Source organism: Haliotis cracherodii, unplaced genomic scaffold, assembly GCF_022045235.1.
Source record: "Haliotis cracherodii isolate W230 unplaced genomic scaffold, xgHalCrac1.p SCAF_9, whole genome shotgun sequence".
Taxonomy (NCBI): Eukaryota; Metazoa; Mollusca; class Gastropoda; order Lepetellida; family Haliotidae; genus Haliotis; species Haliotis cracherodii.
The window spans coordinates 32,158,968-32,171,671 of record NW_027266343.1 but is presented as its reverse complement, the minus strand read 5'-3'; the positions used below and the strand labels follow the sequence as shown (position 1 = coordinate 32,171,671).

Here is a 12,704-nt window from a genome sequence, read left to right as displayed (position 1 = left end):
TTACAAATTACAAGCATGTCATACGTGTTACAAATGATTATAGCTAAAATGGATAGAATTATCAATAAACTGCCCGTATGTTATCAGAAATGAGCGGGCCACTGTAACTTGATAATGCCTTCATATTACTTGACGATGGGCCATTATCATGCCTGTTGTTAGGTGATATCATAGGATAGGGATAGGTGACGTCACATTCAATAGTGACGTCATCTGGTTTTTTCTATGACATTTCCGTATTTGTAAAAGTGGGTCAGTGACATTCGTGTTGATTGCAGTATATGTTTCAAAACCAATACTGTTGTTTCTTTTAATTTGATAACAAATTCCATCAATTTTAGCTATAATAACAGTGATGCTATTTTTCAGGGCATTATCATTTGCAGAAGCCCTCAGTCTTTTCAACTTTTTAACTGTCCTTCGTCGGGCAGTTAATGGAAGACCCCAGGCTTCTTCAAATGATGATGCCCTGAAAAATAGCATTACCCTTATAATACTCACACATACTGTAGATTTAGTCTGAATTATACCAGTACTGATAATTCTGTCAATGTGTGAATGGCCTTGACATTTGACATGATTTTTACACATGTTAAGTACAGGTGAATATGTTGATATATTATTAAACCTTATAATTACTACTCATGAATTAAGAAATGTAGTCAAAATCTAATCATAAATACTCAAGGTATTGTGCCCACTTAACAAGTTCAAGCAAACACATTGAGGGAAAAAGTAACACATATCAATGCACAGGTTAATAACAATACATTTTCTCCAATACGAAACATATCAATATCCTCCATTATATATCTAGAGTTTACAATAGTTCCAGCGAAGAAGTCACAGGAGAATACCCCTTTCTGAGCATATGTTCTGGTAAAATAGCAGCCACTACTCTTGTTAATACAACAATTTTCTTCAACAACTACTTTGGAGTCTTATCTCTTTCATAATCAGTATATAATATATGCTTTCAACGACCTATGGCTAATCTGACTGCCAAATAAAAACCCTACAAAGTTTGATTTAGGTTTGAATGAAAGCATCTTCCCGAGGCAAGGTCCTTAACTGACTTTAAATGTCAAGTTTCCTCCCTTGCTGGAATTTCCAGTGGCTATTATAAGTTATGTCCCTTCTATGTCCCTTCCACTGACTAATCAGATTCCACCTCTTATATCACTTGCATTTATTTCAAACAATTGGCAGAGGCCAGTCAAGTTGATCTGATCGATAATCAAGATCTATATTGTAACAAAACGGGCCTTACATTGCAAAATGCATCAAACCACTTGAGCACCTTGATTAAAAACCTGAAAAGATTTGGAAAATATCTGTGGATGCCAAGTTTGCGGTACCGAGCTTTGCAAAACCTTCAGTCGACATTGAAATCAATGTCTTTACTAAGGATGCGTTAACATAGTGCCAATTATGGCCTCCCGTTTGAGATCAGATCGCACTACGACACAAAAAGTGAAAAAGTCGGATTACAATCCTCACCGATCTGGTATGTCCTATCATTATCTAAATGCAGTCGTATACGTTCATAACCAAGTCCTATGGATCAGGAAAAGTCCATAGAGGTCGGCCAAGCACTCCAGACAGTATGGTGCATCCCATAACATTCGGGAAACTAAGCCGATTTTGTCTAGTCGGATTACAATCGTGACTATGTCGTGACAGATTCTGCTGTGTTGGATCAAACTCATAACAATGTCATGTGTTGTCTGGATGGTGTGGGGAAATAGTTCATCCAGTAGAGGACGTAACGTGTATGCGAGACGGTTTTTCCCATCTCGCGTACAAGTGACCACCTGAGAGGGGTCACTCGTATGCGTGACGGTCTGTCAGTGAACCATGGATTTCTGCATGTTGCACATAAATGTCTCTACAAGTGTTATTTGTGAACATAATTAAACAAAATTACATAGAGTCATTGATAATCATACTAGTTATCGTATGACATGAAAAAAATGTCATAAGAAAAATAATAAACGGTCAAATTCGGAAAAAAATGTGAAAAAAATGAGCAAAATGTTCTGTTTTTGACAGACAGCGATTTTCTCCTATGTACATATTTTTCAGAAACTAACATGTAGTATTTTCTAAAAGCTTATTCATCGTAGAGTTACAAAATATATGAATTATTTCATGCACACCAACGCACACCCATTTGCCATTGCGTCGAAACATGTTTACTTTCTTCGAAACTGTGCGAACCGTTTCGCGTACAAGTGGCTGGTCGACAAGCTGATAAAGGGAGGTAACCGATGCCGGACTAAAACGTTGAATCGGATCATCCCTCTTGTTACACTAAATGTGTCTGAATCAGAATGGTATGTATAATATCCATGATATTTATTTAGCGCGTAGTTTCGTGGTTAGAACAAGGAAGAAATGTATTTTGATCATGTATAACGAAAACAATTTTGAAATGGGTAATATATTATATGGTGGAAGATATAAAATGTAGAAAATCAATTAAAAGAGTCAAATTTGGAGAGAAATGTACGAAATTGGAGCCAAATTTGCCGATTTTGGACAGCGATTTTCTCCTTTGTGCATATTTTTCAGAAACATTATTTCAGTATTTTCTTAAAGCTATTCGTCATAGTGTAACAACATATATATACTTTTTCGGGCACACGAATGCACACCTGTGTGCCAGCGCGTTTAAACATGTCTACATTCCTCAAACTGCTCGCAAATGGTAAACAAGTCGTCCTACACCCCCGTTACGCATACGAAAGACGGCTCTCCGAACAAGCGAGTGAAAGACGGCCTGAGAGAGAGTCACTTGTAGGCGTGACTGCCTGGTCAACATCAATAGATTACAGATGTCCATAAAAACAAACATACGTAGTTATTGACTGTTATCAAACAATTTAAAATCAAAACTATCAAATAATTGGCGTCACTTTGCATGGTGTTCAAACATCGTAAAAACATTTTACCATATTGTCATGCACCTCACTGTCGCAGTTTAATTGGCATCTCCATATGATTGTTCATTGTCCAGATTGCGTCCAGATCATATTGAATGCAAGCCATCTTTGTCGGTTCACTGTCCGGTCACTGTCTGATCTTTGTCAGATCGCATTCGGGAGAATTTGGGATGCTGTCGGGGGAGACTTGGTTGTTTCTTACCATGCGGAAGATACAAATCGGATCAGATTCAGATTGAGAACGGGAGAATCGGAGACGAATTTGGCTGGAAATGGGTGAATCGGGACACTTCAAGAACAATATCTGATTGTTGTCGTGATTAAATAAATGTTTTTACCAATTTGTGAATTTCCCACCATGAATCACAGGATCTTGATCAGACTTTCAACCAATTTTAATCTGGAATGGTCCTAACAAGGACAGCAGTAAAAATCCTGAATGTGTGACTGAGCCCTAACCAGATGTCTTGTTCATTGCGCAATTTTGATTGGACTAAGCATAGACTCGTTAGTTAAGCCAAACTGTAACTCCAGAATTCCAGCTGAGTTCAGCAAAGGGTGAAAACTGGACTTTTATAGTCAGTTAATGCCCTTGCCTCGGGAAGATGGAATAAAAGAGATGAAAATGAGGAATGGAAATCAACATAGTTTAGATAGTCTTACCCTTTTTATATCCTGCAGTGTCAGGTTTTTCTTCAAACATTTTCTGTTGAGTTTGAAATGCCTGAAAAGCAACCACATGTTCATTCAACAGACAAAATGTCATTTTTCCTTGAATTGATCAACATCCAAAGACACTCTCACCCTACATTACATGATCATTCAAACTTACCATGCATTATTATTCAGACAACATATAGAATTTAATTATTCCATAAAAAGTATATACTGTTCCTACTGTAATCAACAATGTTTGTGTCTTGGCTTTGTACCAGTCTGAGGCCAAAATGGGTAAATATTGGGTTGGCATCTTAAATTGGTATTGCAAATTTGTTTTTGTCCTAATACACTTTTTAATGATTCATGAATATAAAGTATTAATGTATATAATGCACCATTTATACAGTTTATTTTTTCAAAGAAAGAAATTGAACGGCTGAAAGTGCCTACATACATTCTGGTTTACTTACATCGTATGATTTGCTATCCTTGTGAAAGATCACCATCAATACTTTTTTCAGACTTGAGCTGGGATTGACTTTCCTGTGTGTCCGAATTGCTTCATACAGCCACCCAGCAACCTTACTTGCGTCATAGCCCAAGTTGCCTGTGCCAAGAGCTGGTAGAGCAATACTCTGAAATTGTTTCCTTGCAGCTGCATCCAGCATGTCCTTCATCAATTGCAAAAAGACCTGAAATTATTAGTCAAAAATGATTAAAACTAGAGACAAGCACTTCCATAACAAAAGAAATAGAGGTAAAAGATTCTGTAGATCACCTGAATTTATCTGGACTTGTGATGCCATGGATGGATATGTAGTCAACAGTTAGACATGTCAACAAAGTCAGACACTTAACAAAAGTTACTTCCAGCACTGATATTCAAAAATTTCCTTCATAAATACTGAAGATGAACCTTGACCTTTCACTTATCTTAATCAAAACCTTCACATAAATTGATAAACATTCATCTATCTTGTTATTATTTCAGAACCAAAACAAAAACTCGAAACATACATATTTTATTATTTTGTGATATGTCTTTCCTATATTTTGAATCTTGTACTCGATTTGCAACATGCAATTATGTAAGGTCAAATTGGACCTTGCTCCTGTTGAGGTAAAATATATTCTTACTTAATGTTTTACGTAAATCTTATAGAAACAGACAGATCAAAGGAAAATGAACAGTGCAACTTCACTGAATAATAACAATTGCATTACCTAACAGAAATATTTACCCACAGTACTTACCTGTAAATAGTCATGAATATATTGAACTTAACTGACTATCCTAGATTCTTACCGCTCCACTGTTATATAAGTGTTTGGATGGGAGACAGCAGTGGAAAACTTCTTTGCAAGTTAACTTTCCTACAGCTTTAGTGGCTACAAATTGTCCTCCCAGAAAGTCTCTTGGGCGGGCTTTGTAACAGAGTGTTTGAAGCTCATTGCCTCCTGCCGCAAAGATTGACTTGGAAATGGCACCCTCATGAAGTATCAGACTTGGACTGACTGTGTTCACTATGACATCAACCTGTCAAGTAAAACTGGCTGTTATTCATTCTTACTGTCATGTATTATTATTATTATGAGTTTTATGAGCTGAATGAGTTTTATGAGAGGCATTTCGAAGTTGGAGTACTAAGTAGGGATACGATATATGCATGAACAACTTTTTCATTACAATTAGGAGTGATGTTTCGGTGAAGGTTCAAACACAGTCATCAAGCAAGTAATGTACAGAGTATGGTTGAGAAGCATGAAGTGAGTGAGTGAGTGAGTGAGTGAGTATGGTTTTACAACGTTTTCAGCAATATTCCATATACCCATGTGGGGAATCAAACCCGGGTCTTTGGCGTGACGAGTGAACGCTTTAATCACTAGGCTACCCCACCGCCCCGAGAAGCATGTATATACAAGTATGAGGCAGTGTTTATGAAATACAGTTGAGTAGATTGGTGTGTGGTTGAAATAGAGTGGAGGAGCTTGTTTTGTAAACAATGTTATAAGGTAAAAAATCCCAACAAGTGATACCAAAAGTATATAAACAAAAGAATGATGACTGATTGGAATCTTTGAAAAGTTTATATTTAATAGCCTTGATCATGGTTGATTGGTGGTTGGAGGCATTTGCCATTTGACACACATTCTCATCCTTGAAACTAGTCCAAATCAGAATCTGATGTTACAAATGTCATTATTAGTAGTAGTAGTATTTGTGCTGGTTAATGATGTTTGATTTCAAATTGTAAACGGAAACAAGTTTTATTCTTGATTTGCTTTGGGCTCCTGTCAGAAGCAACAAGCCATTTCAAAGAGACCTTGTGGTTATCACAAGAGACACTATACATTTGTTTGTTTTAAAAGACAAATTTATTTCATTTTCTTAAATTAGACCCATCAAGGTAGTTAGCACTTGGATAGTTGTAAGTGCAAGTGTTTTGTTGTTTGAGATTCCATCAACAAGTGAGGGTAAACACACTTTTGTTGGACACAGTCAGTAGAACATATTATGACTTGGCAAATGCTCCAGGCCACACCCCTTAATAAATGCCAGAAAATGTGCTGTGTTTTGAGTTACCCAATATGTGATCCTAAAAGGAAGAATATTGAACAAGATTGTTTCAAGACATTAAAACTTTGGAGAAACCCATAATCTGAAACCTATAGGGTGCATCTTTGTACATTCTTGACACATTCTCTATAGAAGAATATAAATAAAACCCTTTCTATATCTAACAGAAACCTTTGCTTACAGCAGAGTCGATTGTACGATTCCGACTATCACATGAGCATGTATTTATGAATCACTATCAAATAGTGATGATACCAGGTGTTCGCAAAAAGGTGAGCGTATCCTGCCCCACCCGTGGCACCCGTCACAAACACATGCACATGCACATGCACATGACATAACATGATTTTAAGGAGTCACATTTACCTCTTGTTTCACAAGTTCTCCCTTGATAACTGAAACACTAATAGCATCTCTTTCTGCCATCTGTTGGGTCTCATTTGCAAACACTGAAAATTAGCAACATTATATTTGAGGAACATTTTGATAATGCATTTGTATACAAAATAAATATTATGAGGAAAGAAAATCCAACAAATAACTGTCCAGGGACTTGTCTTTTACTGTGTGACCTTAACAAGATGTTGCTTTTAGTAATGAAAAGTGAAGGTGGAACATGTGGAAAACAGCAACAAGAATAGCCTTTAATAGACAGAGACAGTATATATTAGTATATTTTATATGGAATCTATTGAAACTCACCATATAATAATAATATAGTAGCAGAAAAAAGTAATGGCGCTTTAAAAATTTGCCATTTGACCACGATTTGCATTGATACAGGAGAGGCAGCAGTGACACACTGGAGACACCAAATGATTGAAAACAACCTGCGTTAATAACAAGCATTATTTACCCTTAGGATAAAAAAAATCAAAGAATTGGTTCCCAGGCAATGACTTTTTAAAATATAGTGCGGGGGTGCAGTGGTTTTTTTTTGCTTGTTCAAACTAGTATGTAACCAAACAAAACAGTTGTGTACCATCAACCCGGGAAAGGGCCTATCTACATAAACAAGGGTACAAACACCTTTTGCCGCCATGACCATAACATGAGTGTGCAGTAAAGCAGTGTGCATGTAAAGGGAAGTAACTGCATGCAGACTTTATAATAAGGCAGGCGGTACCTGAGAACCAAGACTATAATTTTTTTTAGCATTACAAAAGTGTTTTTATGAACACCTGATAGTTGAACCGTCATTGTGTTCTGTTCACATTAAAAAACAATGTGTGTGAGTGTAAAGAAGTACAATTGTCATATATTTTATCAATATTGTAATTCACCAGAAGTCCATTTCAAATTCATATATATTAGTGGTTTGGACGTAAACAGCATCTTCGGTGCCATGTGCGCTTGACGCATGCGCAGTTGATGTTACTCCATTCTGTTGAAAACATTAAATGTTTTACATCTCCACTAATATTGTCTTTATTTGGCTTCAGGTGAGTTGTCAATGCACAAAATACACACCTTCCATCTCATAAGCATATAAACATTTAATTGTTAGCAATATCATGTTAATTAACACTATTAAATAGTTTGTATTTCATGATTATTGTCGGCCCAATGCATAGAAGTTTTTCGTCTGCTCGAACGGCATGGTCAGAAAAGTTGTTATTGCATAAATAGCATAGATATATTGAAGTTGTCCATTAGCTTATGGTAGAAATGTATGGAAATGAATATTTCTGTAGTTCAGATAAGTTTAGATAGGAATAAGTTTAATTTGATGAGAATTTATGTTATTTCGTCATGTCAAATTTCTGAGCGGTATTGCCTGTATGTGTGAGAGAGTTATTTCCCTTTGCGGAAGTAAACAAATCTGTAGCGTGAAAATGTTTTCGTTCAAAGTTTGTTGTATCTTCAGACAAGTGTTTAGCAAGTCATGTGGTTGCAAAATAGAGTAAATTTCCAATATATCCTTATGCTTTGTGATTGTCTCTCAAGATAAATATTGTTATTGAATTGTGTTAGTCTGAAGTTATCGTTCAACAGTGTCAGGACTCAGAAGTGGTTATGGTGTATGATGTATTGAAAGGTTGATTTCCTTGAGTATATTGTCAAAGTATTACTAGATCATGTAGATAGGTTTGTCAATTAGTTATTAGTTAATCAGAAGTATGTGTAGATATTTCAAGGTTTACTGTGATAGTTTCTTTGAAATAAGTTTTGTTTTTATTAAAGGCTTGTTTGTCTCATTTTGAATAAAATTCATTGTAAATGTTTCATCATCCTTTTTCCAAATGTATAAATTAAATTCTTTTCACTATCATCATCATATATATATATATTGTTTTAACCAAAATATTATCAATATTCTAAATACTTTGGAACTTTGTTTATAACATTGTTTTTCATCAATAATTCATAAATATCTTTATTAATATTTCAACAGGAGTTTTTAAGAATTGTTTATCTCTTTCTATGCTAAATATTTTCATGTCAATTATTTAGTAATCCAAGGTAGATAATGCAGAAGTTGAATTTCTTCATTATTCTTTTCACTGGCAAACATGGTGAAGTTTTATGTACTAATTTCAAGTGATGTATATGTTGTTTATATTGTCAGTTGATTTGATGAATGTATGCCTTTGATATAAGCATCTGAATGTTTCCATGAAGGTGATTTAGTAATTCAAGGGAGATAATTTAGAATGAATGTCTTTGTTATCTTATCAATGGGTGTTATATGCTACAAGTTTTAAGTGTTATTACTGTTTGGAATATTGTCCATGATAGAATGTACAGTATTTCTTTATCTAGTTTTAAGGGTGTTGCCAGGACAACTTGAGAGTGTAAATTCATATCTCCAGTATGTACTTTTAGTAAGTTGGATATAAATTCTGTCAATAGTTTCAAGGTTGTATTTCAAGTTATTTCCAGTTCATGTTCATATGTTTAATGAAAGTTTGTCAATGTTTATGAAGTTGCATAATGGGTCAGAACTCTGGTCAATATTTGAATGTTAGGCAAGTGATAGTTGTTCAAGACAATAAGCCTATACATGATATTCTTACTTTGTCATAACAGTGAAGAAGCTTGTGAATGTCAAGTCTAAGTTAAGGGTTAAGCTTAAGTACTAAGAATGCAATGTTAAAGATACCCTTGAGTCAAGATGTAAGATTGAGGATATAAGAAGTAATCCAAGTTTTATTCCAAGTTTCATGTATCATATATATATATAAGATTTATGATTACAGATTGTATATGAAAGCACTGTTACTTCACTGTACAAGTGTGTAAGAAATGTTGCCATGTGCGCTTGCACATGCGCAGATGATGTTACTCCATTCCGTTGAAAACATTAAATGTTTTACATCTCCACTAATATTGTTTTTATGTAGTTTCAGGAAAAAATTTGGGTAAACATGACACCTCCTTGGGCTGGGGAGCATTATACCGACTACATGAGTATCATGCTCCCAAAAAGCAAACATCCATATTGTGCTTCTTTTATTATATTTTTAAATGCACTATTTCATAATTTCCTTTGTGGAAGATGGATAACTATGTCAGCCTGCATTACATACTGAAATATTTTTCAAATTGGATAGAAATTCTGTGCGAAAAGGCACAATACGTCTAATCATCCATGGACAGTTTGAGCTTCATATGGTTTTAAAGTGAGTGAGTGAGCGAGTGGCTATGATTGCACAGCGCTTTTAGCAATATATTCCTGCCATATCACAGCGGGGTCACCAGAAATGGGCTTCAAACTTTGTGCAAATATGGGGAATCAAACCTGGGTCTTCGACATGACGATCAAAACGCTTTAACCACTTAGCTACTCCACCGCCCCTATGGTTTAAGAGGTGATGTCATAAGGAATATACTTTGATGCCAATTGGACAATCAGATGATAGACAATTCAACATGACTTAGACTTTGAGTGAGTGAGTGACATTATTCCAGTTATATCACAGCGTGTCAGCTTAAATGTTGGAGGAAAGCCCAAAGTGATGCAGGCTTCAGATGTTTACCACTTCGGTGAAACCCACGAGCACGGGTATGGTGCTGACAAACCTAGAAACATAATCATGGCGAACCAGGGTTCGAAACCACAATCATAGGTTTCTGGCATGCCCAAGGGACGTAACTCTGCACATCAAACCACAGCGCCTTAGACGACTGGGCCAGCCTTGGCCCCATTAGACTTTGAGTCAGGTGAGATGAAAAAAATAGTGCTATGACAACACTTTAAAATATCAACAAAGATAGACACAAAGTTGCTGTCAGCACTGATTTTCAGATATTTTCTGCATAAACACTGTGGACTTGAACCTAACACAAACATCTAATAGTTTGAAATATGACATCACCTTGAGGAAACACACATAAGCCAAAGTTAAACTCTGCCAGTCATTAAAGAATAGGTTAAACGAATCATCAGGAGATGAATACAGAAATTGAATTTGCCTACTTATACCCACGATTGGTTCATTGCCATTGGATATCTTCAGTTCAGTGAATAAAGAAATAATGTTTATCAGTATTTTTCAACATCCAATATCATTTAAAGGCACCGGTTCACCACGAGACTGATCTGTAGAACAAGTTTCATCTACAAATATTCAACTGATTTGGAGTTCTGCTCCGTAAACATGCACCACTCTCATTTTTAATGAAGTCCAGCTTGTCTGCATGAAAACAATATAAAAAATTTAAAATGAAAATCTAAGTCATCAAAAGGCACCAGTTCACCACTAGATAGATCTGTATAGCAAATTGCAACGAGAAATATTCACTCGTTTTGGATTTCTTCACTGGAAAGCGGACAGCGGATGGAAATGCTAATAGCTATATCGAAAAAATAGCACATATGCACCAAATTTGATAAAATTTTGAAAACAAATGGCCGTGTAGTGGCCTTAAGCAGTTTAAGCTTGCACTATGGTCGAAGGTCAAAGGTCAAATGAAGGTTAAAATTTAAAATATTGTAAATAACACACACTTGAGCCCCACTACCAAATTGCATAACACACATTGAACAAAAATAGCTGAATAATAGCTATGTATAGGTTTCCCATTATGGCTGATGTGGTGGCCATATTGGAAATGGAATTCACACCTCACAAAGTGGGGTGCCATGATTGGTATGTGAAGTTTCTGACGTGAAGATGCTTACAATGGACGACAGACAAACAGGCCATGACACAAGCTCACACGACTTTTCTTAACTTTACTAATATATCTTCATTTGATGGCTTTGTGGATCACTGAATATATGATACATTCAACGATGTTCTTTGTGTTGCAAAATTCTTTTGGAGCAAAATTGGTAACATTTAAATACAAGTGACAAAACCCTTTCCATAATTATAAGCAATCGCTTCTAAAATCAGAGTCCATTGTACGAGTCCCACTATATCATAAGCATGTGTTTTGAACTGCCATCAAACTGCGATGACAATATGTGTTATGAAAAGGTAAGCGTATCCTTAACCTCTGCTAACACCCATCACAACACATGCAAAGTGTTCTCCTGGAGAAACAAGTAAAAGTCAAATAGGTAAATGCATCAGATATCAAAACCATAAAGACACCATATCTCTGTGTGTGTGTGTGTGTGTATGTGTGTGTGTATGTGTGTGTGTGTGTGTGACGGGTGATAATGAGTGATGCGTCTAATCTAATGACTTCACATAATAACTGTATTAACTTAAACTAATATGCAAATATACAAAACTATCAGAATTTGTCACAACAAAATATGATCCAACTATTTTTCACACCTACCTCTATTTCTTCTGCTTGAAATTGTTTTCTTGGTTTCAGGCAGGAATATTTTAGCAGTTTCAAGACATGCAGTGTAAGCATATTTATCTTCACTGAGCAGTACCACATTCTTGATGGACTGTGATGTACCATCACTAAAATAGGATTGCAGAGATTTCAAAATGTCTTGTGCCATATTATGATCATTCAGTCCTAAAGACAATTTGAATGCTGGAATAGCCAAGGAACAAAACTGTTTCAGGTCACACGTCACAAGACAATTTTGGATTGCTTTTGAAAATGACATTCTGTCAGCAACGTCATCATGGCCTTGGATTGATATGCACAGAAGCAGTAGGGCTTTCACACAACCTGGAGATCCATAAGATGTTGACACTGTGTCTCCATTTGACAATATTGCTGATCTTTTGAACTGATTCTCTGCAATCTCAGGTCTTGTGTGTCCTCCAGCTTTAAAAAAAACCAAGCAAACATTATCACCATCATCATACATTTACACACCAAGAGCTACACCTAATATCAAATATTAACATGATTTTACTGAATGCACAGATCATTCGACCACCATCCGTACCACTGGTGAATTAACCTATCAACCCCATTTGTCAGATATCCTAGTTGTTATCTCATTAAAATAAGATCTTAGTTCTCGCTATATCTAAACAAAGATCTGAGGATATCCCATTACGGGTCATGTCAGAATGACCTTTCATCTGACCAATCAAATCATCGCTTACCAGATCATGAAAGTGACAGTCAGAATGCACTTTCTGATCATGCAACCT

At 35.8% G+C, this 12,704-nt stretch overlaps 1 protein-coding gene across 3 annotated transcripts in view; it reads right to left on the bottom strand.

Annotated features, from left to right (window-relative positions):
* Positions 1 to 12,704, bottom strand: part of LOC139453334 (protein mono-ADP-ribosyltransferase PARP14-like) — an 84,850-nt gene that overhangs the window by 36,330 nt on the left and 35,816 nt on the right. For all 3 annotated transcript variants that reach the window (XM_071235004.1, XM_071235006.1, XM_071235005.1), the window contains exons 8-12: positions 11,920 to 12,369; positions 6,550 to 6,632; positions 4,912 to 5,142; positions 4,076 to 4,297; positions 3,609 to 3,669 (exon numbers count right to left, since the gene is read on the bottom strand). In XM_071235004.1, coding sequence (XP_071091105.1) covers positions 3,609 to 3,669; positions 4,076 to 4,297; positions 4,912 to 5,142; positions 6,550 to 6,632; positions 11,920 to 12,369 — 1,047 coding nt within the window. The remainder of the gene's footprint in view (positions 1 to 3,608; positions 3,670 to 4,075; positions 4,298 to 4,911; positions 5,143 to 6,549; positions 6,633 to 11,919; positions 12,370 to 12,704) is intronic.